The 27,042-nt window shown below is 42.4% G+C and overlaps 1 protein-coding gene across 1 annotated transcript in view; it reads right to left on the bottom strand.

The window, feature by feature from the left end:
* LOC113171082 (nuclear factor of activated T-cells, cytoplasmic 1-like) overlaps positions 1-24,793 on the bottom strand; it is a 55,415-nt gene extending 30,622 nt beyond the window's left edge. The window contains exons 1-6 of the mRNA XM_026373458.1: positions 24,249-24,793; positions 20,036-21,140; positions 18,176-18,335; positions 9,698-9,900; positions 6,393-6,565; positions 5,079-5,219 (exon numbers count right to left, since the gene is read on the bottom strand). Of these exons, the coding sequence (XP_026229243.1) occupies positions 5,079-5,219; positions 6,393-6,565; positions 9,698-9,900; positions 18,176-18,335; positions 20,036-21,140; positions 24,249-24,369 (1,903 nt within the window). The 5' untranslated portion in view covers positions 24,370-24,793. The remainder of the gene's footprint in view (positions 1-5,078; positions 5,220-6,392; positions 6,566-9,697; positions 9,901-18,175; positions 18,336-20,035; positions 21,141-24,248) is intronic.
* Positions 24,794-27,042: the final 2,249 nt, after the last annotated feature.

Raw genomic sequence — 27,042 nt, 5'->3', positions numbered from 1 at the left:
TTATTATACATTATCACTGATTGTGGTGTGGTATTCCAACCTAAGATACAATACTGTAACTCATACTTGTCTAATATGTGACCTGAGGCATGGGTGGAGGTTGACCTTACACTGCCACAACTACAAACCTTCAAGCAGGTTATCCAAGTGTAAAGCATAAAGCCAAAAGTTGTCTAGACATACCGCTAGAAGTACAATGCAACAAGTCTGGTGTTTAGACTTGCCCAGGGTTGACGCGTTCAGTGAAGTATAAACAATCTGTGAGTGAGCTCTAACCGTACAGATGACAGACCGTAAGGCCAGGGTTGCTCAAAGTACGAAGGAATGAGAATCCAAATATTTCAGCCTGTTGTTGTGGAATGCTGTGGACCATACTGTCCTAATGTTGGAGATTACACTACACCTCTGAATTATCTTGGTCTTGGCTGTGAGCTCGACCTGCCTGAAGCAGAGGTGGAGAAGACCAGACTTCTCCTTGCTGCAGCCACCACACAGGCTGTGTGGTGCTGCCGAGTTCCAGGCAACACTCCAATCCAACCAGATGTAAAAACTATCCAGCTCACCAGGGAATTCCCTTACCTCCCCTCTGAGTCAGAGTGTAGGCTTTCCCCATCTCTCGCTCTCTCTCTATTTGTCTGTCTCTCTCTATATATATATTTTCCCTGCCTCTAGCACTCATTCCATCCATGGAAAGCAGGGCAAGCCAGAACACACACTGCAATAGGTGCGCCAGGTATGTCTTCCTACTCCTGTGCCAAAGGAACAGTTTGGGCGAACCAAAATACTGACACAACCTCAGGACACAAGTATAAGAAAGAATGACTGAAAAAGGAAACCAAGCACAACAATGCAAAAGAAGATGGAATGTTTCGTAAATGCTCTTATAGTGCATTCACAAAAAGTAAAAAAAAAAGATATGGCCTATTAAAAATACATGTCAACAATAGTTACGGCTGAAAATAATGAGTAAAACAAAAATGTGGACTTGAGGTTCTTGAGTCTGTCTTTATCTAACTTAATCTTAACTACAAAATACAGGGAAGCATTAATATCAAATAATCCGCTGATAGAATACATAATGTTTATCTATAAAAGTCGCATACATCAATCTTTTTGTTTAGGACCAAAATGTTTATTCACTAAACTAAGGTCAAAGTGCTCTGGTGTCTCAGGCAGGATTTCTAAGGAAACTGTCTTTTACTGCCTCTCCTCTTCCTCCCCTCTCCCTCTTCCTTCTGTCTGGCCTCTGAGGGTCTTACCTTTTTCCGTTTCACCCCTTCTACAGGGAATCCCTTGCAGATGACTCACTGAAAACACTTCCTACTGCACAGTGCAAACAGGCCCCGCAGGCTAACAGGGACGGAGGACGCACATGCACAACAACAAACACACACGTGCACTCATGTGTAGGATGCGCAGAGTTTGCATCAGTTATCCTGTGGGTGATGAAGTGGAGCAGTGGGGATGGATGCGGCACTTGAAAAGTTGAAGTAATTATTTTTCAAGGCAAATTAAGGTCTCCTGCAGTAGCAACAGCTATGAGCTCTGCTCATTTGATACTAGGGACATCTCGGGGGGGAACAGATACACAATCAAAACAACATAGAGAAGGAAAGGGAGATTAAAGTGGCAGTTAAGGACTAGCAGAAGGGAAACAATAGTTTAGCAATGCAACAGGTGAAAAACAAATTGTGTGTCCAATTTATCTAGTTCTCTTAAAGATAGAAAACCTACTGGTCTAAGATGTAAAAGCACATGCTACTGTATGTTCACACTATGGTTATAACATGTCCTCCAACTATCAACCATACAGCTGACTTGTTGCATTGACAGAGTGTTTTCTGAATTAGTGTGCCTTCAGTGACACAATATATGTTGCTGTCATATTATGACGCTGAAAATGGGACAGACACAAGGTCACAGTGACCTTGACTTTTAAAGTTTGACTACCAACAATCTAATCAGTTCATCTGTGAGTAATTTTTGAAGAAATTCCCTAAATGTGTTCCCAAGATATCTCGTTAATGAGAATGGGACAAATGGACAACCTGAAAAGAAAATTTCGCCAGCCGCGATTGTCATCGCCCAGTAGTCGAGCTAAGCATCCACTTCTCTCTCATACCTAACTTGATGTCATTTTCACATTCAGCAACAACATCACCTGCCTTTAACGTTCTCTTTTCGTAATCACTTTGACCGCTGGACGGTTATGGTGAATACAAACGTGCCATTTGGGGAATTTGCTGGAAACACTGATGCCAGCTCATTAGCCCGTCCCTTTATTTATTATTTATTATCTAGCTTAAAAACAATCTGTCATTACCTGTATTTTTCAAATTTGTCCCGCGTAGTTTTTCCCCCAAATCTCCATTAGAGGTTAGTGGATGTTTATCTTTCGGGCATTTATTTAGTCACTTTTAAAATAATGTTCCAATCCTTAAAACTATAATATAAAGTAAGTGGAAATGATTTGCCAAAGACTAGTGGATTTCTTTGGGTGTCCTGTCAATGTTCTCATTACTTAACCAGAAAACCGATGGTTGAGTCCCATTATTTTCAACAGATTTTTCAAAGAAAACGGCAATGGGGTCTGTTTGTGCAAAAACAGTGTATGAAAGCAAATGGAAACAGTTTAAGAAATGCATGTTTTTATGATTTATGGTTGTCTCATTTGTGCTAATAGGTTTTGTGCTGTGTGTGATCTCCCTCTGACTCAACTTGGATGATTTTAACTGTATATAATTATTCACACAAGTTGGATTGGGGCTCTCACAAAACGTCTGTTGCTCCTTTGGATTTGTGGAATTTTCTGGAAGGTGTTTATTGGAGTCAATTTTGGAAAGTGAGCAGCTGTCCTGACCTTTGATGGCAGCAACAGTAATGGCTGTCACCACTGTGGCAAAAGCAGTGATTGGTGTTGTGCTGTACAAAGAGCTTGGCCGTATCTGCGCATGTGTGTGTTTCACTGTGTGTGTGAGCACATGTCTGCAAGTGTTAATTATTGTGATGAGATGCTCTGTATTTCATGAGTGCATTTAGTCATGAACTTTTCCAGAGGAAAATAAAACCAAAGTTATAGAATAAATCGGTAATATAACTATAATTTCACTGGACTCTTTTGTTTTTCTTCAGCCCACTTTAGTCCTTCTAAATCAATAGTCAGAGAAATATTGAGTCCGAGACCTTCATGAAACAGCAGGATTCTCAGATTAAAATGCCAAAAGACAATACTTTGCCATATACTTAGACATAAGTAATTTTCCACACTCATACTTGCTCATAGATATTTGCTATTAGTGAAGAATGTGTGTGTTCCTTTGTGTTTTTATGCATGTAGATCTGTTTGTAATGGGCTCTTTGACTTAGGAGACCCTGGAAGTGGTGGGTCATTAAAGTTTACATAAAAGCAGACCAAGTAGCAGACAGTCAATCTCGCTTTTGATCTCTCTGTCTTCTTCGACACCACAGAGACGGACAACAAACCACTGAAATGTCGATGGCAGGCACGAGCATGGGGATCCCACTAGCACAGAGCTCCCCCCGGCTAATGTCTTTAACGGGTATTGAGGGCAGAGGTAAGAAGAACAGGGGATGAGGGAGTGAAAAAGTGCAAAAGAGGAAACAGAGTACCCAAGGTAGACAGAGAGGAAGAGAGTGAGAGAGAGCCCTACAAGGGGTCATATGTCTCATATTACAAGGGGTGGAGAGGAAAAGGTGTTGCGTATGAATGAGCTCTCCTGTCCAGGGGTCCCCCTCCATGACTAAGTAAAGCCAGGAGGAGGGAGACCCCATATTACCAAGTTCATCCACTTCCCCACAAGGAGAGGTGAGGAAAAGAGTAACAGACTGACAGACAGACAGTCTTCTTATTTCTAAGTAATTATCAAATTTCATTTAAACTTTAACAGGTAACAAGTTGAAAAGTTAAGTGTTATTTTATTCTTCTATACTATTCATACCATCACGATTTAAGAACGTAACCTTTCGATGAAAGGCATTATTTTCAATGTACACAGGTACCATATTTTCTTCTTTGTTTTTTTTTTTTTTTGTTTTTGTTTTTTGTCAGTGATTTATAGAAAATGGAAAACCGGTTTCTTGCATGTTTTGAGCCTTTTTATGGTTGTTTGAAAATGTATACGACAAACTCTATATTTAGCTTGTAAGCCTATAAAAGCCCAAATGAGTTAGACATATCTGCGTGCATGATGCAAGAATAAGACACATTCATTCTCTGACGTGCAAAGAAGGTTATGTTCTCTTTTTAATTTTATAAAATTGATTCAAGTCCTTATAGAGACTGTGGTCTAGGAAGGAAAATGCAGGGGGGTAGATTTTTTGTGGTGTCATAACACCAATAACAGGTGATATAAAATCTATAATAAATCAATGGGTGGTTACTACCACAGACAAGAAGCACAACCACCTCCATTATGCCTTCTTACTTGTTACATGTTCATTATCTTAATTAGCAGCTGACCTATTTCAACACGACTTCAGAGGTACCACTGTGCTTGACCACTGTTTTGATTTAGTGGGTTTAATCAAGGAAATGATCATTCATGCAAACTTGATCAGCAGTGTTTTCACCATTGTTACCTCCTACGCAGAGAGGAAACACATGTCTGAAAAAATGTGGACAAAGGAAGGAATAACCTCTTAACCATGAGTCAGTAAAAGGCAGCTAGGGTGAATACGGGTGGGAGAGGGAGCTAGTGAAAGCAAGTGAGAGGGTTAAACGTCAACAGCAAGGGAGTCAGGGGAGGGAGAGACAGTAAAGTAGAGAGGGAAAGTGAGCGAAGGAGACTTTGCACATGCCCTGGTTGTGATTCATTCCTTAACTTGTGGTGAGCACCAGTGAACGGGCAATGGAAACTTCAGCGAATGTAAATACGCTTTGGTTAAAAATATAGTGGCTTAATGCACACCACATGTGGCTCTCTGGCAAGCTCGCTCTATTTTGACGAGAGGAGAGACTGTGGAAATGTGACAGAGGCAGAAAGGCAAAGAGACATTTGAAAGAGATATTAAGAGGGGAAATTGAGAGGCAATACACATGGTATGGGGATGCAGCTTACCCTGGGCCTTCTCAACAAACACCACCTTAGAGTCAGGGAGGAAGTTAAGGCCACTCAGGAGCATCATCTTCCCTCCTGTGGCAGGGTAACTGTCCACGCTCTGCTTCTCCACCAAGGGAAGCTCCTGTGCTGAGCGCTGGGCTGTAAAAAGGAAACACATATATTTGAATGCAGTGTGTGAACCTATATAACCTCAATGCTCTCCATTCACGTTGAGAAGCACAAGCCCTGTTCACAGCCAGCAAATCAGCAGTTCTTGGTTAGCTAAACAGGCAATCAAATTTATTATAATGATATCATGAACCCTAGCTAAGAGGTTTTTAGCCAACAGCTGCTCTTTAAATTACATAGAAAAAGGTGGAAAACTGATCAACAACATTTTCACGGTCAGATTGCTTGTTATTATTTTCCACTAAAAAGCCTACGGCCAACCACCTGTCTCTACTTTCTATAAATGTGGTTAGCTATGCTGACCTTTGGGAATTGATGAGCCAGCTAGAGTCACACACACTGATGAGCCACAACATTAAATCCTCCTGGTCTTGTGGTAGACACGGGTCAGCATGAGCACTCTGACTGACTGGTCTGCGGCTATGCAGCCCACTACACAGTTAAATGCAATGCACTGTATACACAGATTAACATCTTCCCATGCTGACCCCTGTCCACCACAACAATCAAACGAGGTGCATTCAGCGCTGTGCCCTGTTGTACATTAATCTTCGCGTATTCATGTATTTAATCTATTATCCCATAGCCTAATTAAAGATAGGAGCTCTCTAAAGCACTAATAAACTGTTTTAAGAAAGCTTCTGTTATGGGGAACTTACTCAAATGAAAGTCTACCATAATAAAATAATGTCGCCATCAAGTTTTAATTGGCTTCCTTGGGTGCAAATAACATTACAAATACTTTATATACACACAAATAATTGACAAAGAAACAGCAATGTCTTTCAATGCACTCATTCAATCGTGCCAAACCTGGGGCTGACAAATGACCTTTATGGAATCCGTGCTAATTGGGTAGTCTTACCACAATGGCTTGTGCACTGAGTTGTAAAATGTAAACTGAGATAGATAACACGTGTGTCTGGCACCATGTACAATGCATCTATTGCTTTGGCAAATTGGTTTTATCATATAAAGCTTTTTGGGTGCAGAGCCACTGAATTTGCCCCAGCAGGTAATAAAATAGTAGCTCGGTTTATTGGATTACAGCAACAGATGCCACCTTTTGCTCAAGTGAAAAGCCCAGAAAAGGGGCATACCAGTTTGTGAATTTATTTCTGTGGCTTAGGGTTTAAGACTTACAGCATTCAATGGGGTTGGAGGCAGCCTGTAGGGACACTGTCCTGCCGTTGGGTTGGTTGATGTGCACTCGGAAAACCAGCCTCACACGTGTGTTTTTACGTCCGATGTCTGTTTCCCCTTTGCGAAGCTCAATGTCTGAATTACGCAACTTCAGAATGCCTGCACAATCAATTCTGGGACAGAGGCAGTGAAGAGAAAAAAATGAACATCATATTTCAAAGATGACATTATATAAACAATGCAGTGTTTTTGTGTTTTTGGTTTCTAGGCAGTTCTGTATGTTACTGCAAAGCAATTTATTCAGAAAGGCATCAATCAATGTTTTCTCTGCTATTCAACAAGTTATAATCGCACAGGATATTTTCTACAGAATGTGGACAAAGGTTGGTATGACCAGATTTGATTCTTTGTCCCAGAGGCGCTGAGCAGCAAAGACGTTCCTGCTGTTGTTACAGATCACGCACTGGAAGTTGACTAGAGCGTGACCATGTCGTTATTAATCCAGCATATCATCAAAGGCAGAGTTGGACATCAGTGACCTCACATCACAGTTTTAGATGGTCACACTGGTCCAAGAATTAGCAGTTCTCTGGAGAACATCATTGGACGTCACTGGCTTATCCCTGTCATACAATCTTCCATCAGCTGCAGACACTATACACAAAGTCACTTTAAAGCTGTAAGAGTACACTAATCCTGTCCAGTCCCTTCACACCATTCAAACCTCACACTTCATCCATTTAGAGTTTAAAGCTCTGTTAGCCTAATCATTGCCACGTGTAGCAGTAGACGATTTTCAGAGCTGTCCGTCTTTATTTATTACATTTCACATATTGGGAGGTAAAGGGGTGAATTTACTTTCCCTTTTCTTGGTGGAAAATGTTCAGACATGGCCTTTTGTGAATTAAAAACAAGCTAATGTGGCTGGTAAAAAAGTAAGGGAATACAAATGGGATATGGTTTGGCATTTCAGTTATTTTACATGGTAGCTATTTGGGCACTGCTCCTGGAACATGGTAAATGTCAGGTTTTATCCCAGTTCATTTTTCCCCTCCCCTGTCTTTGGTTTGGACAATCTGAATATAAAAAAAAAGAAATCATGGACTACACACTCCTTATCTGCCTTGCATGATTTAACTATTCTGTTGTGCACTTGGTTTTGAGCTAAATACAAAATAATGCACGTCATGGATTAGTTTTCATGGGCTATATAAACTGAAATGTGGGACAGTTAAATATTCAACACCTTCGTAGTAACAGTAGGGATAGCAGTCAAACAGTTATTCTAATGGTTATCTTGCTGATAAAGTGACGGATACAGTATGACCATACATACAGTACGCTGATCCTTTTGCGGACAGGAATATGCTACTTTAAATGAAGCTACCTTCTGTGTATGAGGTACATTTTCCTTGAGGAGAAAAACAAATGACAGACTAAAACTGTCTGAAAGTTTGACTCTAGTTCTCAAATGTCTGCATCCCACACAGTGAGCAAATGATTGCTGGCACAAGAGCAGCGAGATGGATGCTGCGTTATCAAGACGACTGTATAACAGTTCAGTGGAAAGAGACAGTTAAGGGCTTTTCTTTGTCTTTGACCTTTAGGACAGTCAGGGGAGATGGAGAGAACTTTCAGTCTTCCTTTAACATGTGTGCTGCTGGCAAAGGGGAAAAGAAACTTACCCTTGAATGTTTTTATTTTATTTTATCATATTCATCGGAAGGGTTAGGGGCGCCCTTAAATATGATACTATATATTTGAATTTTGTGGTATTGTCAAAAATTATATTATAAGGCAATATGAATGTTAAAGTCGATCATGCTCAACCAAAGAAGGCTACTGTCCAGGCAGGAAACAACCATGTCCCATAAATGTCTTCATAATTGTCAACATTTAAACAAAAAATAAAACACATCTTAAAAAGATAGAGATGCACTGAATCATTATTAATTCATTTTAGAAATAAACAGAAGTAGTGTATTTTGAAACAGTGATGGATAAACATGTGGTGCAATAAGAGGTATGGACCTTATGTAAGCTACACATTTGCTTTATCCATAACACAGAGTTCTGGGACCACGTCCAATAAATTCACTGCTGCCTAGTCTGAACGGAGCCCCAGGACAGGGGCTATTGCCGGGACAAACCACAGAGCACAGGTCCTTGGATTACTGCATGTCCGGGCTGGGCGAGGCTCGTTTCCTTCAGCCTAGCCTAGCAAACGAATGCTACAGTTTTCAAGGTAAACCAAGATTACATTTAATTGAGTTGTTCATGTGATTCTAATCTCACTTCCAAGAAATAAACTGAATTCCTGTTCATTTCTGTTCATTAATTTAGTCATAATGAGCAGAGAACTGCCCTAATTAGCCTAGTTGCTGGTAGGCTGGTTGGTAATTTAAAATAAAAAACAGGCCTTGTTCACAGATGACAGTTTGACATGTCACAGTGGGATAAACACAGGTGAGTCTAATAACAATAATGCTGTCCAATTAGCTGTTTGGGTTTAGGGGATGCTGGTATTGTGAATGCTGGTTCACTGTCCCTGCCGTCATTAATATCACAACACCTACACGTCTTCTCACTTCTACTATGAAAACACCTGCTGCAAAAAAATTTACATTCACTATGGTTTTACTAAGCATTTGAGTGCAAGGCATAAATTATGCAACAGAAGTAATCTGTGCATTTTCATGTCTTTATACATTTTAACGGCCATCAATTGACATTGTTTTGCTTTTGCCCGTTCTCTACTTCCTAATGCAATTGCAAGGTCTTTCTTTGTTCAGTGCAGGCTCCAGGGCCGTGAATACCCACAAAACAAAAAAAAAAAATGAATTTTAGGCTTTTGTGTTCCTTTTAATAAAACATGCTGGAAATATGGATATATTAGCTGAGCGTAATGTAATGGGACAATGTTATACAGCAGCCTACCGGTCTGGTCTAATACTATTATTTCACTCATGTGGGCTCCAGTTTGGATATTCACCTTTTACCTTTAAAATCCCTGCACATACTGGACAGAATTAAGTCATCCATGAACTTTGAGTACCCATCTCACCTCCTCTGTATTCAAGCATCTCATAGGACTAAAGCTCTCTATTTTGAAGGCCTATTTAGAAGTGTGTGCTGCACAGTACCTATCATCAGGCATTCTGTTTGTAGAGTTAAAGCAATGGCAAAGGTGCAGAGAGAAAGAATGCTTTACAGTATGTGTACATATTTTAAAGTAGGGGTTACTAGAAGTAAACGTAGAAAGAAAAAGATGGATAGGCTACGTGTGGAGGTCTAGGAGCACTCACATGGCCCTCATGTTGTTTTCAGGCAGCAGAGGGATCTCCAAAATTTTGGTGTTGGATTGCATGACTTCATGGCTGGCGGTCGAGACAGTTTTGCCGGTGATGCGGTGAACCTGGTAGAAGGCATGTGGTCGCAGGAGGCGGTCGTCTGCGGTCCCTATGAACAGCTGCAGGGTGAGCGGCTCGCTTTCCATGTAGCCATAAAGCTGGCGGGAGAACAAAGGGACCCAGGTGAGAGGCAACATCAAGTTTTAAGAGCCCCATTTCAGGCAACCCCTCATTTAGGAAATACAGATTGTAAGCACATCGACTACTGATAGTTAAAGGGGCCTTTAGTAATAGTTCTGTTATGGTGGACGGGCTGCAAAAATAAACCCCTTTTCTTTGTTTGTTTTTTGGTTGGTTTGGAGACCCTGCTTCTTTGGTCTTTGCTGGTTTTACATTCCTTTAGGGGAGAGTAAAAAAAAAAAGAAAAAAAAGGTTTTGATGTGCATGAGTCTGTCTGGGGAAGGCATCTCCTGGGTACAGAAACATGGCTGATGGAGAGACTGGCTTCCATCCCTTGACTTGTCATTAAAAACTCACTGCTGCTATTTAAAAATGCCAAAAAGTCGATAATGAGTCATTCGGAAGACAGTCTTAAAGAGACAAAATAAGAAATGAGGACAGTGATGTCAGATCCACCACAGTCCTTAACAATTATCAAAGTGATGGTTGGGTTAAAATTAGTTTCCTTGTGTAAATACAGTATGACAGAATATGATCTTGTTTGGAATAATCATCGACGTATAAATAATAAATAAAATCATGCTATTGTTTTTGTTTTCATCAAATAGATACAACATTTACATGTGTTGTCTGTGCAGAAGTTGTCAAATTCAGCAAACTTTACACCTTGACGTGATAAGTAAGTAACACCAAAAAACTTCATGGAGTTTGGCATGCAGACAGGATAGAGCCCCTATGCCTCTGGGCATTATGAACATGCATTATGATTTCCATTAAAACTCAGACACAGTGTCCCACTGTGATGAAAGAGACTCCTGTATCAGAACCACCACTTCAAACAACTACCACTTCCTCTAGTAGGCCTCCATTAGCTGCTACTGGTGAACTAATAAAAAGATCAAATCTTTAAAAAAGGGGGAAGAAAAACTCTATAGCCATACATAGTTTAAAAAAGCACTGTTGTCTTTGGGGTCAACATCACTTCAAATATAAACTATAACTGCCAATTTATATTCAGCATCCTGGATCATGTTCTGATAATCTCTAAAGTAACATATTGTGATGATTTAAGTGTTCAATGGCTCAAAAATCTAAACAGACAGGGTTGCAAATTCCAAAGTGTGGTGAAGGACAAGTGATCCTTTGTGAATCATTTCTGGCCAGAATAATCTGCCAACCAAATGTGGATTTCTGGTAGAATGGAGTCATCCCCTGAAGACCTCCCAAGACATGCTTTCTTTTTGCAGTGCAAAGTCGTCCCATGGTCGTGTGGGCAGATGTTGGTATGGCCTTAAAAATCTCTCCAAACCTAAAAACTGTCAGGAAGCTGCAGAATCCATCTGGTACACAGAAAACCGAGAGGTCTAATTTTTCATCAAGTGGACCTATACCGCGTATCCACCCAGGTGGCTGTTTGACCGCATTTGACATTTCCTGTGAGGGATCACTTTCTCAAGTCCAGGGCTCATCAAAATTGGTCAATTACACATTGCTTCTGACCAATTTTCTTTGAGCTCCCTCAGAGGGAAAACAGTGATGTTGTCGAGTGGAATAAAAGACCCCTGTTATTTATCTAACAGACTGAGTCATATAACAAAATGCAGACCACATGTAACCTATGACATAATCTGATTAATGGGTTTATAATTACCTTTGTGAGGGTGGTCAGGGATAGGGGTGCGAGGAAGAAGAAGGTTGGTGGAAGACTGGAGAGCTACGCCATTAGAAGTCTGTGGAAATTAGTGCTACGGTGTCATGGACACCTAATGACTTTGAGAACAAATTTGTCTGGATACTGTATTAGAAGTTGTCTGGCCTGATAATGCACTTGAAGAATAAATGCCTTTGGTCTGCACTCGATGACAGATCTTTTGGATTTGGGACAAGGCAGAGGATGCACTTATTTTCCTCCCAGTTAAACAAATATCAGTATTAATTATGGTGAATAAAAATAGGATACTTCTAGTCGCCAGAGTAGAGCATATAACCATATGTCTTAAAAATCTAAACACCAGTGGTTATCTGCTTTTGGCCTTTGATTCAGGTATTAAGGGTGTGCAAAGGGAATGGTAAAGCTGGGGCTGTCATTCATCTTAAGTTCCAATTGTCGTTTTTCTCTCTTCAGCTCCACATACTGTCTCTAGCAGCTGTCCTGACCTGTGAGCTAGTCACACATGCTAATCATCAGTGAGTTAGGCCAAGGTCAGGAGCGTCTTGAAGTCTTAGCATCCCGAGGGACCAATTCATCATGCAGTGATCTCACTGGCAGACCCCGCTCTGCTTGTTATATTTTACTTACGGTGTCACCAAAGGTAATTATCCATAAGCTGCACATGCTACCAGTTACTTGTGTATCGACACATGAGAGGGCTATGGCTGAGCATGAGGTACAAATCTGAAACGCTGTACCGTTAAATTGCATGACGTTTCCTTATGATTTAATAAAATGCGGGCAGCCTTTCTACAAAGCCTTGTCGTCTGTCAGTCTTGCCTCAGTAGACTTCTTTAAATTTCTCGGTGACCTCCAACCATTACCTCAGCCGCCACGTGGCTGAAAGGAGGCCCACAAGAAACACAGGAGGGATATGGGGTGGGGGGTGCCTTTATCCCTGCTATAGTCTTGCGGTAGCACACCATGATAGTGGCATCCCCGCTCAAAGCTGTGGTGACCTCACTGAGGGGAGGAAGTGATAAATGAGGTCAGATCATCCTCTTGGTGACGCTGGTCTTCCCAGCAGCAAAAAGATGGCGGTTTTTGTCCCCCCTGGGCAACCTCCCTTGATTCCTATACCATATGTGCTCCCCTGACCCTCTCCCTAAGGCCCCACGTTCGCTTCTACTACACTTCTGTGGTGCTTACTCAAATGCACACCACAAGCAGAGCGTATAACGTACTTCTTCGTTTTATTCTCAAAGGGAGAATAAGTTGGGGGAAAGTGTTTTAAACTTTAATTGTGGGCTGATGACAGAGGCTTCACACACACACACACGCACACACACACACGCACACACACACACACACACCTGTGACCTCAGCTTTGAATTTGTGTCTAATTCAGCCTGTGAGGTTGGACCAGAGACTCGCTAATTTTGACCAGATGAGCTTCCTTTGCTGGAGCTGTATCTGGCACACGTACTGTATATTTATTTTCAGATATTCTAAACCGAGTTGAAATGGTGGCTTGATTTGCAGCTGTCTCAGAGTGCCAACTTCTGCCACTGTGTCAGAGAGGTCCATTTACACCTTCTGCTGCAAGCCACCGTTGAATAGGCAACATGTTTGATAGCTGAATCTTAAGCAAAATATTGTGGATATGGCAGCTGATGCATTAATTGTTAAATTGCATGCAGCTGTATTGTCTGGGTCAGTTGTGATGATGTGGAAGGGTGTTGAGCTAAAAAGCAAGAGGAGGGTGCATTCTAACTACTTTCCACCATTTATCTCCCAGTCGCCTTTAGACCTCTGCAGATCCATCACTGGGATGTAACGCTTCAGCCCTTGGGATACAGTCCCCCCTTTTGTCTTTCATTTGCTTTACTAAATAAAAGTCAGTTGTGATAAAATAATGACAGGGGGTGTTTTTTCAACTGCTTATTATGTGTATTTCATTTTTTTTTTTCCATAGCATAATTTATTCCTCAATTTCTTTAGTAACAGTGACATTCTCAGTGTAGCCTGCACCTGACCTCAGTTGTTCAAAGAAAGGATTTGAACAGTTAATGTTAATAATGACTTACTGGTAAATTTGAAGGCTAGAAATTGAGTGTGAATACAATCTACAGGCCTGCAGTGGGCTGTATAATATCCCTCTGCAGTGATTTCATCACTGCCTGGAGAAATGTCCTGACTTGTAGAAGTCCACGTGGCGCAGAAAATTGGGGGAGAGGAGAAGGAGAAGATGACTGAAAGAAGCCAAGGAGAGGTGGGGGGTGAGGGGCACTCAAGCAGGGGAGGAGAACTACAACAGCAGATTCAGGCTTTTTCCTATTATCATGCTTCCCTTTCTCTGTCAAGTGCTGACAGTCACACAGCCAGTCTTTGCTGTACCCAATTAAATATACACTCATCCAAGTTGTCTCCTTCCAGACTTTACTCCATCAGCCTCCTACCCTGCTATGTCTCCAGTGCCTCAAATTGAATGCATAAGGCAACATATGCAATCTTTTATTGTGCTGTGTTTCCATAGCTCCAAATGCTGCTCCTTTTATAAGCAACCCAACAGCTATTTCCCCCAAAGTTTTTGTTGAACTGAGCACTTCGGTGTTATGTCATTTAGGGCATAGTTTCAAGCACTAGCCCATGTCTAGACTAGTGAGGGTCCAAATTCCATATAAAAAAAGAATGAGTTTGTTACCAGGATCCCCTGCCATTAGAAATATCATCTAATCCTACAGAGAATAAGAGTAAGATGATACATTACAACTACTGTGCCCCCCAATAGCATGACTACCCACAGTGTCTTACCTCATAAATCTGTGGGCTGTCTGGTTATCACCTTAAACCAGTGAAAACGATGCACTTTTTGCTGTGTTATTAGCTGGTAATTAGTGGTAGCCCAATACCAGTGTACGGCAAGCCCCGCAGATGGAGAACCACAATTTAAGAGTGGCATAAATACCCCTTTGGGTAACGAATAATAGCCCTGACTAAGCTCTAACAGCACTACAGGGTAAACCAAGCCTTTTGAATATCAAACAAGAGGCGGCAGTAGATTTAATGAGCAATTAGCAGCTACAGTACAGTATAGAGTGCTGTAGATCAGGCGCTTTCTTTGAGACATTACGCAGCCGGCAAGCACCGGATCCCAAAGGGAAACCGCACATATGAAGAACGAAGCACATGTTTGCCAAGGTCTTTTATGTCGTCGTGGTGGAAACATGGTGCAAATTTGATGTGCATTAAATGCAGTTACAGGGGAAGGGAGATAGGTATTAAGTCACGCACATGTTAATCAGGATGACGGCCACATCCTGCTGAAATTACACCATGCCTGTTGCTGCTTTAGACTTAATGAGAGAGTGGGTGAGAGAGAGAGTGTGTGTGTGTGTGAGGGAGAAAGCCCTATAGGCCGGTTCTTATTCATTTGTAGGACTGTGCTGTGTGCCATGCAATAGGTTTAATACTCCACAGGTGTTGATGTCTGATGTTACCAAAAACCTTGTGGGTGTCTTATGCTTCCTGACTGAGGCTGACCCTGAAAACGCTTGTGCAACATCTTCAGCTAAACCCACATTTTACATCAGAGCTGGGTCACATCCTCGGTCAATATATTCTTACTGAAAGTAGTTTAGCACAATTTGACTTTTTTTCCCACTGTTCTTCTCTGGAAAAAGCCATCAATCAGTGTCACGGCAGTATTGCGAGCAAAGGTAGACCAGGTTGCTGGTTTTCCTGAGCACGGCTTTGAAAATCATCCTGTAGTGATTTGGCATATCTGTGGTGAAAGAAGGGAGAGTCTGGAACAGTGTGAGAGGAGCCGATGGAGCACCCTAGATCCCTGTAATGGCGTTGTGGTCTGCTGCAGTAAATAAAGTGGAAAAGCAGCAGTGGGGGTCACAACGTGGACCGACAATGAGAGAGGAGGTTGAAAGGCTGCAGATACTTAGGTTGGAAGGAAAAGACAGACAGTGAGTCCAGAATAAATGACACAGAGAGCCGGTGCAAGCAGTAGAGGGATAATAGGTCAAGGTAACCCATAATCTAGAGGTTTTCATCAGTGTGCGGCCAAAGTTTAGACACTTCATTCTTCCCACCCACTCAACCCATGAGCTTTCCATGCTGCATGGTGGCTATCACTGAATGTGTTGTGGTTGATCTGCTGCAGATAAGATGATGTCAGACCAAAGAGATTCTGGACTTTCCATGTCTCTGTCAGAGAAACACTGCTTCTTGTTACTGAATCATAAAACAACAGTAAATGAGCAGTTGAGCACATTGGTTTGACAGTCAGTTGCTGTCTCTGGAGCACATTGTAACCAGCAGAAACAGTCTATCCCTTCATGTTTTTCATCTTGCTGCTCCTTCAGTCAGTGTTGCTTTCCAACACATGTCACCATCACTCATTCGGCGTGTGTCTGATCATCCGTGAGCTAAAAAAACAATATAGCTGTGGATGAATGGGCTTCAACTCAGGGCGGCCTGCTGGTTCTAGTTTCGGAGATGGTTGAGGGATGAACGGTTCACAGGGAGTGACATCCTTAGGCTCTTCAGGGAGGGTAGGGAGGGAGACAGCAGTGCGTGAAAAGGGGAGGTGGAGTCCAGTGGGTGCTGGGATTCTGACTCCTATCCATCACCACCCCTTCACAACACCCAAACCACCACCATGCTAAGGCAACTTCAAGGCCACCCAGGTCCTAATCAGCAGGATACAGAAGCATCTCCAGGGGCGGCCAAGCCAAGCCCCAGCTGCCTGGTGCCTCATTCTGCCCCTTCTCTCTCTTTTTCTCTCTACTCAAGCCAGTCTTAAGCACACACACACACACACACACACATCCTTAGCTGCTTCCTACAGCAGTCCCCGTGTCATTATTGACTCATTCTCCTTGACTGCACTTCACTCATCTAGGCGCTGCCACTCATTACCTCAGGGCACAGGGGACTACAGCATGCCCTATGCTCCAAGATTACAACAACACAATTTCACACAACACTACAACAAAGATTGAGAGAGTGAGACAGTCAGATATATGAGAAATGTTGCACTAGAATGCTGCAAAAACTCTCTGCACATACAGTACTATTTTATTTTACCCTCTAGCATGTACAGATGATTGCCTAATCCTTGTAGATTTATCTTTCTGCCAACTGCCATGCTTCTAGTGGTTTCCACTGCTAAAGAACCCTCCAGATATCCCAATTGACTGCACATGCAATATCAGAGGCATAAATCACTCCTCGCTAAAGAAGCAAGAATAAGACCTGCTATGCGAGTAGGGGAGATGTGCAGTTAAGCAGCTGTCATCATAGTTTCTCCATGACTACTACTTACTAATAATTGCTCAAAAAACATGTTGAAAACATCCTTGCAAAGTTGGCAATACATTTGGTGCCTGTGCAGTATAGATACATACAAGCCAAATCATCAATCTAAATGTGGACAGTGTGTATGCACACAGAACGCTTATGCATGACTTTTTTCTCTGGCCCCCAGAGTGAGTCAGAAAGTGACATAAACTAAATCAAAACCAGTCGCACCTGCCAGCTGTGCGTGGCAGACTGAGCTCCGTCAGTCCCACAGGGAGGTGTGAGGATAAAATGTTGAATCACCCGCATGTTGATATACAGAGGTAATGAATCATTACCTGTATTTACAGAGAAAGCCAGGAGGTTGACAGGCCTGTTTATAACATTACACTGACCAACAGCTGTCAAGTGCTTTTGACATCGAACAGACCAGGATGTGCTGACACATCTATTTACAAAAGAGCTGCGGTGCTAACAACATCAAATGCTAAATTAGTGACAAACATTGACCACCAACCTAAAACTGCATTTGTCCAATTTAATGCGCAGTGGGTGCAGTCTTTGCTTTGGCTTTCATTTAGCACGACAAACAGCAGATCAGCCACCTGAAATCTTTAACTGTTGCAAATGAACATGATGAATTATTAGATTAAACACGCTTTCATTTTGAATTGACTGCATTAAATGAAAATTGACCCTCAGCGTTAAGGACACGCACGCCACTAAATCCCCACCCTGAGCAAACTTAGATGTCAGTGAAGTGTGATGACAGTATAACAGAGAAAGGAGCTCTGTACTGCTGGTGAGACTGACGTGTGCTCTTTAAGCGTTTGCCAACTACAATAGTGAGAGGCGATGGTCCTGCTCTATACTAATTGAGTCAGCATGCACTGCTAGTCAGAGCGACCTTTTGCAGCAGTAGATTGACTCCCGGCTTCAGGGAACATTAATAACACAGCATACAAGCGTAAGCAGGAACATACATACAGTATGTACTGCACGGCTGCTATGCAAATTTACATAAAAGGCTGATGTGTTTTTAAAATCTATACAGTAATTAACTGAGCTTAACAAGTTTGAACACTATGTCTATATAAAATAGGTTACTTTCACAATGGGTCCTAATTTTTTAAAATGTTATAAATACTTGAATTAAATTTTCAAATGATTCAAATACTATTTTGTAATATGACTGAACAAATCTAAACTTGTAAACACTAATGTGCACAGTGAGTCTTAGATATCATTTAAATGCCACTCTGTGTTTGGACACAGTGCTGGTGACATACCTGTACCACTGGGTGTCCCCCAGACAACGCCTTCACGGCCCCTCTGCTACCTTCAGTCTCATAGTGGGCCCTGTGGTGGGACTTTGGCTGCACCTCGATCTGTAGGTTGTACGGACCAGAGCAGGATGGAAGCTGCCAGTCAAGAGCTGGCAGAGATGGACTGCAATAAGATGACATGATTAAAATAAAGATTGATACAATACTGATGAGTACATGAAAGATTTACAGTAGATCATTCTGGTCAGTGCTATATTTTAAATTTCCATAAAATAATAAAATAAAATCACTGACAATTATCCATATCCCTAATTTTCCTTTAATTTTTGTATACTTAAAATTTGATTTATCAAGCTAGAACCTTGGAGGTTGTAGTGTTTCCATGGTTTGTCACTGCCAAGCAAGTCTAAATCAAAAGGTTTGAAACTTGCTTTAAATTATTCTTAAATTAGGATGCTTTCATGTAATCCAAATGGCTTGATTTTTCTCCATTTCATCATTTTTACTTCTTTGGGCTTGTATAATAATTAGTGGCCCTTCTCGTGAAATCTAAATGGGAGATAAATATGGCTGGGTTAGAAACAACTGTGTTTTACATTATGGTGGGCCAGGTGGAAACACATTTAGGAAAGTGACAGAGCTCAAAAACAAATGTCACACACACTGGTAATCAGTGTCTCTCTTGTGATTCAATTATTATCTGTTAAAATATGATATTGAAAACACTGTGTTATACAGTGGAATAAAAAGTCAGCAGCGCATCTGTCTTGGCGCATGGTATCTCTTTCTCAGAGCAGACCTCCTGTACCATCATTGTTCTCAAGATGGAGGGGCAGAGCTTCCCACGTGAACACCGTGGGGCTATCTAAACCAAAACAAACATTTGCAAGACAATATTTCTCTATGCCGGATGCCTGGTAAAGGCAAATCCCTGACCTGAAGGGTGGCTCGACTGAAACCAATCTTGGGCATCTTTGTGGAACTTGCTGGCTGTTTGTTGACCCAAAACGAACTGATTTCCCCCCACAGGGTTTTATCTGCCCAGTCAGTGCATGACATCATGTTAGCACCACAGAAAGAGATGGACTGATGGCGCGACAGACCAGAGCAGTGAGCCAGCTGATTAGCCCACAGACTGCTTCCCCTTCAGCCAGGCCTGTCACCATTACTTCCTGTTGCTCACTATCTTAATCAAACACTTGATTTCCGACAGGAAAGTGTGCTATTGACTTGGAAAAAAAAGAAGCTACAAGGGACAAGTGGAAGAGAAAAAAGATTACCTTGCTCAAAAATAAAAAATAATCAATGACATAGCTGAGTGCATGCCTTTATGTGTTATATGTGTGTGTGTGCGCGCGTGAATGTTTGTGTATGGGTTGCTACAGTAATAGTGGCACACATATGCTTTGCAATCCCTCACTGTGAAATATGATTTATGAAATAGTTTTGATCTTCAAAGAGAACTCTTTTTGGAAGTGAAGAGCATGCAACTTTGGATTTCTGCCTTTTGATATGGCCTTTGAAGATTAAAACAAAAAACAATATTTCCCTCACAATAAATAAACAACACTAAATGTGGAAACGTAAAGACAACACAGTACAGTAGGGTTGATATTGGTTGAACGGTTTTGCACCATCTGGAAAATAGCAGTCCCTAAGCAGAATGTCTAAAACCAGGAACCTGCACCTTGTCGTCCCCTCAGAAAAATTCAGGGGCAAGACTCTAGGTTCTTTTTTTACATTGGCTGGTCCAATTATCTTTGAAGTCACAAAGTGTTTCATCTTGTGGATTTGTATGAGAACATTTGGTACAGGACTGCTGAGTTTATTTGACACAGCAGAGGCCAGAGCAGCTCCACCCACCTGAGGTAAGGCTTGGGTTTGGACCAGGAGTACAGATGCTGGGGCACATCCAGGAACCCTGCACAGTAGTTCTCCTTTTTGAGGGCCAGTCGGGATGGGTAGTCCTCATGGCAGATTTCCCCGTCAGGACCCAGCTCATCACCACCGGGCTCCACCTTCAGGCTCATGGAGGGTGAGTGATCCAACATGGTCTTTCGAGTCTTGATTGGGATTCCTTCCCCCATGTCTACCACTCCATCTGTGGTTAGAGCATTGATGGCAGCCACAATAGCGGAGTTGGTGTACTGGTTAGTGCTGGCGAGCCAGTTTTCATCTGTGATGCTGACTCTGGGTGAGCCATGTGGAGAAGGGGTTGGAGACTGGTTGGGTGAGCAGGATGTCTGATTGTAGCTAGTGCCATTAAAGCTGTACTTTCTCTTCCCCATGCCGCCACCACCGCCAGTGCCCCCACTGCCTCCACTGCAGGAAGGAGAGTTAGGCCTGGAGCCACGATGTTGAGCCGGCCAGCCTTCCTCGGCCATAGCTCCTATCTGAGGGGAAGTGGAGGGTGAGTGGTAAGGGGACCCGGCAGGTCCACCTGAATGTGGGCAGGACAGAAGCGAGGATGAGCCTTTCGGAGAAACACATGGAGATTGCCAGGGGGAATTCTGTGGAGAGTTGTCATAGTTGTAGAAACCAGACTCGTAGGAGGATGCCTCTGAGTTACAGCTGCGTGAGGAAATGCTGCTCGCAGGGCTAAGGCAGCTGGGATCACGGTAGCCGTCTGCATTGGGCAGTGTCAGCGTCACAATGGAATTAACACCTCGTTTGATGAAGTGGTCCTCAGTGCTGCTCTCTTCTACTTCATTCTCGGGGCACTGGCTGTAGGCAGTGATCTCAATGCGGGGGCTTTCCAGGGCTGGGGCACCGTTGGGTCTCAGGCTGTGAGGAAAGTAATAGCCTGATGCTGCATGGTTGTCATTTTGGAGGTTGTAGCCCATCTGGTGGCATGATGAAACTGAGATGATTGGACTGGACTGTAAGGTGTGGTACTGGGTGGCCAGACAGGGGTTTCCCACGCCCAGGGGTAGGGACAGGCTTACATTTGGTGTGTAGCTGTATGCATCTGAAAAAAAAAGAAGTAAATTTTAAGTGTATGGAAGTATAGCACACAATTTATAAACTATGGTAGTAATAAATCTTAGAACAATACTCCTATACAAATCTCACCAATATGTCTTGGAGCTACTGACTGCCTCCCTTCTTTATATACTGTACATCTGGAGGGGATAGCAATTATCTCAAAGCTGTAACTGTATGTGGTAACAATATAGACACAAGTTGCACAGCCACTGTTTGTTTGATCAGTTCATCTAAGGCTCTATTTGGCACACCCTGCTGTCATATGTACTCCACAGGAATTCCTCCAGCAGCGCTGATGGTTGCATTATTTGATTGATTGCATTACTCAGTGAGTGAATTAGGCCCTCCCCTGTGGAAAACTGACAGCACTTTCACATTGCTCTGAGCTTGTGATTAAGTCAAAGAGTTTGCTCCAGCGTTACACACAGATGCAATGTGGTACACGCACCCTGGGCACGCACCAGCAAGCAGACGAAAAAAAAAAAAAAAAATCACAAGCAGACAGCAACTGCATTGTCATACAATAATCAGTCAGCGAGAGCACATACGGACTGGCAGGTATACCACGGTTAGCTTTGAAGTAACTTGCTGCTGTGTCAATGGTTGTAAACCTTATGTCGGTCTTTTATTGATAATGTCAATGACTACCATTCAGCCTGAAACTGAGCGAGGGGGCATTCCCCTTGACGCAGTGTGCTATATTTGTTAACCACAACGCTGTGCATCACATGAAATGATGAATCTGTCACACACACACCACATAATATATGGGCAAGCAGTCTAAAATTAGTTTATGAGAGTCTATTTTCAGAGAGTATTATTCTATTTTCAATATACCTCAAGTTCTATGAAGCCTCCAGCACTCTTTTTACAGGCATCAAGTAAATAACAACCAAACACATTATGGACAGTGCAATTTGCACTCTTTGAAATTTTGCAAAACATATTTTTCACTGAAATTACATCTAACATGCAGTTTTTTGGATAGAAGAATGCAACATATTAGCTTCTATTGCAGGGTTTGAACACAGAAAACGCCATCGAGTCATTTTCCTAATGATCCCAGTATAATAAAGAAACCTCAGCTGTGCAGTACCCACCTCTCTCAGGTTCTTTCTGGACATCTTGTCCGTACTCAAATATATAGCTGAAATCAAACTCTTCCTCTTCATGCTGGAAACTCATCTCCACCCCAATGGTTATACACTAAGTTTGAACTAGTCAGCCCTCGGTTCTCTCCGAGATGCTTTTGTCGTCTGGTTTATTCACTTCTAGCGCTAACAGATGATAATCTTCTTCCCACTCAACCCGGTGTGACACACCTCCTTACTTAAGGCCTGACTGATTTTGCGTAGAGTTGCAGCTGTTAGTTTTCTTTTTCTTTTTTTCTTTTTTTGTTTTGAATGTATGTGTGATCAGCGCACTACAAAGCAGCATACTTCACTTTTTCATACACCCACTCAAACACACTGGGACTTTCACTTTTGTGTGCTTCATGATCATGAAACTTGGCTTTTCCAGGTCACACGCGTCATGTCTGCTGAACTAACTAAATTATACCAGATCATAATTTGCGGGGAGAAACAAAGAATAAAAAAAAAAAGACTCACTCTTGCACTCAAAGCAATGCCTCTACAATTGTTTGCGATGCATTCAAATTGTGGTGTAAACAGAGTTGATTTGAGAACATTATCACACAGATTATAGCTCTTTCTGGTCTCTACAATTTTTCTCAATTATACTATCACGTTCAAAACACTTTCTTCCCACAATCAAACCAGTGTGACTAAAGAATAGATGGGTTTATCCACAGGAATTGTGGTCTAGGCTGGGCTCAGACTGACGGGACCTCAGGCAGAGATAGGTGGTCTCCGCACAAGTCATCTGCAGCCTGTGGAACTAAGAACCCTGAGGGCACGTAATGCACATGACTGACTTTGGGCGATGGCAAAACACTACTGTAGTAGAGTGTGTGTGTGTTCCTGTGCACTAGTGTGTCTACTGTATGTTTATGTGCAATACTAAAGCAGCCCCCAGCATACTGCTGAAGCTGTGTGTGGTTAAGCACGTCTCCTTGTCAAGCAAGCTGCCCGGTATCTGTGAATGCACAGATCACAGCACTCTCTCTTCCACACATGCATCTGTTACCAATTATAAGGCTTAGAATCGAGAAGCAGAAATGAATAATAATACAGCCCGTGTATCAGACCCGTCCGTCTGAAACCTCAAAGACAAAATGAAATTCCAAAAATCCACAAGAAGCCAGTGACATCAGCAGTAGAAGACTGTAAATTAAGACTCATCAGAGGTCGATGATAGTCGACCTCTGATGGACCAGATCTAATTTTTGTGACTGCTTAATATATGCTTAATCAAAGAACCCAAATGGTAGATTTTTCCTTTTATTGACAAGCTCATCGTCCATGCTGAAGTGCCTGTAGGCAAAACACAGAATCTTTAGCTACTTCTGGAGGTTGTTCTATAGTTGACCCCTGACCTCTGATCTTTCTTTGCAATAGGGAATTACACATTCCACAATTTTCAACATCACCGTCAAAGTATTTAAAGTTGACGTGAAGCTCTTATCAAGAGGAGCGCAGGTGACAGCAGCAGTGTAACCACATCTACATTTATTGCACTTGATGAAAAACACCTGCGAAGACAGCTGGAGACACCTAATGGTGTGGATGTAAAATGGGTGCTCAGTGTACCCACTCAGTATATATTAGAGTGAGTGCTAATGTACAGAAGAGCAAAAAGTCAAGTGTCATTTATTATTCTGGTGACATCTTTGTAAAATGTGCCACAAAAAAAAAAAAAAAAAAAAAAAAAAGAGGGAAATATGATGTTTTTTTTCCAAATTTCTAACCTCTTAAAGAGATTTATTTACAAGTTGTATTTGTTAATACAGCTCGTTAACTCTACAATAGAAGTTTTCCATATGTTTCCACACTTTATAGTCGTGCACAAGGTCCCTGTCATTTCATATTATCTGCAGTACCTGGTTTTAACACATTATAACATTAATAATAATAGAAGTAGTAACATTAATAATAACTGCAAATTCATATGACAGTGAATCAGATTGTACCTTCTTCTGCAGACGTCATCTCGGCGGATAGAGAGGTGAGAAGCTGGAGTCCCCGCTCCTTACCAGCTGTTGCTCCAAAGCTGAACTTGGAATGAACGCTCAGGCGGAGGGGATCCTGCATTCAACAAGCGACGCGCTTTCTCCGGCTGTGACACTGTACGCGGCGCCTCAGCCGATGACAGGAGTGCAAGAGTTTGTTAACCTGTTATGATAAAAGCATAATTTCGCGGCGAGGTTCGAGCGGATCGAGCGCACAACTCTGGAACCAAGACGCGGCGGGTTGCGCGCAGCAGAGGAGTCAACGAGAACGCTAAAGGCTCTGGAGACGGGCGCAGGTAGGGACTGCTGCGGGGACCGCGGCTGAGGTGAGTTTGGCTCTCTTCAGCCAAAAGAAGGTTGTCAAGAGTCTCCCCACGTCGATGACGCAGCGCGGTTTATCAGAGGGGCCGGCTCCCGTGCTTTTAAAGCTGGAAAAACCCTCTCCGTCCTCCGCTCAGTGCGCCGCCCATCCAGGGATGACGCGGCCGGCTCCTGCAAGCTCCTGGACCGCCTGATGATGTCTTCCACCCTGGGATCCCATCGCAGGAGGTGGGAGGTGGGTAAGATGTGTGTGTGTGTGTGTGTGTGGGTGCGTTTCCGCATGTGTGTGTGTGTGTGTGTGCGAGAGAGAGACTCAAATATAAACACAGCCAGACAGAGAGAGAGGGAGAGAGAGAGAGACTCTAACCAGCCGTGGACTGAAGTAAACCTTATTTACAGTCAAATCTATCTATGACAATATTTATTTATGGTCTTAAATTAAAAAGACTCACAACAAGACACACAGTAATTTGGCTTTTATAGCCTAAATTCTTAAACTGATAATAGAAACTTACTGATCAAAGCACAAGTTGCTGTAGTTCCAGTGGGTAAACTCCAACATCCTGGATGGAGCTGGTTTAACATCTTAAATTCCACATTTTTCTTTAATAATCTGTCCTGCATCACTGCTTCAATGTTAAACATATTAACGTGTGTTTAAATGTTATTTCTAGGTAATTCCACACTAGACCGTGTTCTCTCTGGATTATCAATAAACTTCCCCGCAGGAATTAAGCACATCTACTGATATGACTATAATGACCTTTCGCATTAACGTTGGCAGTGGTGTTATTATATGATCATTAACATTATTCGAACATTCAACCCTTAGGCCCGTGATTGAAAGCAAAACTTGCGCGCTATCAAATATCATTTCCAAATGTGTTTTCCTTGCATTTGAGGGAAATACGGTTTCCCAGTTGCGCCCAAAACAACCATCCTGAACCACTGATAGCACAAACACTCCTGTGTTCCTCATCTGTGCTTTCCACTACTTTAGGTCAAGCCGATCCCGAGTCGATCTGCGGGTGCAGCGTCTTGTGCTTTGCTCTATGTTGAAGGAAAATACTGAGGTTCACTCTACAGCTTAGTTTCTTAATTGCACCCCTATTATCATTTATCAGGGTGATAGTTCTACATTGATGACACGGATGCAGAAAGGTCAAAACACTCGGAGGCCGTGCTGTTTGACAAGATATGGTTAGATATGGCTGATGTGTGTTGTGGAATATAAATCAGCAACATAAAACAAATTGAGGAGGAATATTGTTGAGTGCTGGTAGCTTCCATAAACGCAATCAACAATGGTTTAGACAAGCTACACTTTAATTCCTTTTGAATGGGAGCCAGATTTTCAGGGGAAAAAAAAGAACTCCCATGAGTCTGTAATGTAGCTGGCAAGCTTGAGGATGATCACACATAATCAGAAGCAGACCGCCTTTTGGGGGCAAGTTGCCTGTGGGGCAAGCGTAAGCAGACTGCTCGGGGGGGAAAGTAATAGTACGCTGTGTTTTCTTTGCCTACAGTAGCTCTCTGGCGTCGGCTGTGGCTTGGCTGATGTGCACATGTGAGCTCAAAGATGAAAAAGCAGCATCACATACTTTAGGAGATGAATTATGATACAAACCAACAGCAACAAAAAAAAAAAAAAAAGAAAGAGTAAGCGGCACAACTTGATTGGCACTGTCAGCAGACTGGGGTTGCACTCGTTGTTGAACTGTTTTAAAACACGGTTCAACGGCAGTCTGAAGGCTTATCTTGATGGATTCTGTGCTGCTGAGTAAAGAACCATTAGCTGCAACGCCTGTCGACAACAACCAGGGCACTTCAAACCAGAACTGACATTATAGCCTTAAAGAGTTAATACTAAAAGAACTTTAAACCTGATGGTGTATCGCTTCTCATGTGTAGAAAAACTACACTAACTCAGTAACATTGCCTTTTTATCTGTGGCATTTCACAAGCCTGGATGGATCTTTTTGTAGTAGCGTGACTCAGACACACGTTTAAATCCCTGCTGCAGTTTAACTACACAGTCCATAGTGTTGCAGCTGCATTAAGTGCCAAATCCTAACTTCTCATTCCACTCTGTCACTCCATGCTCACGTGACCGCGTTTCATTTTGGTGCCTGCGCTCCAAAATGCCTTTAGGTCTATCTACCTTGCATCTGGAGGAATTTGCCTTCACTTTACAACTTCTAGAAATGCAGCACTATAATTTATAGCGCTACTGCATCTGGCCCTGTGACACCGCGTGTCCCGAGCAGCCACAACACGTCTGCGGAGAGCATTAGAGATTTATGAGCGGCCTGCTCCCCGTTTGCACGTTTCGCAGAATATCATCATCGCTCGTGCCTGTAAACAGACACATGCTGCTTTTACATTTAGACACATCGGGCAGTGGCTGTTTGGTGCCGTGTTTTGCTCCTTTTCC

This window comes from Anabas testudineus, chromosome 16 (assembly GCF_900324465.2).
Source record: "Anabas testudineus chromosome 16, fAnaTes1.2, whole genome shotgun sequence".
NCBI lineage: Eukaryota > Metazoa > Chordata > Actinopteri > Anabantiformes > Anabantidae > Anabas > Anabas testudineus.
The sequence above is the reverse complement of the archived record's forward strand: the minus strand, read 5'-3'. Positions and strand labels throughout refer to the sequence as shown.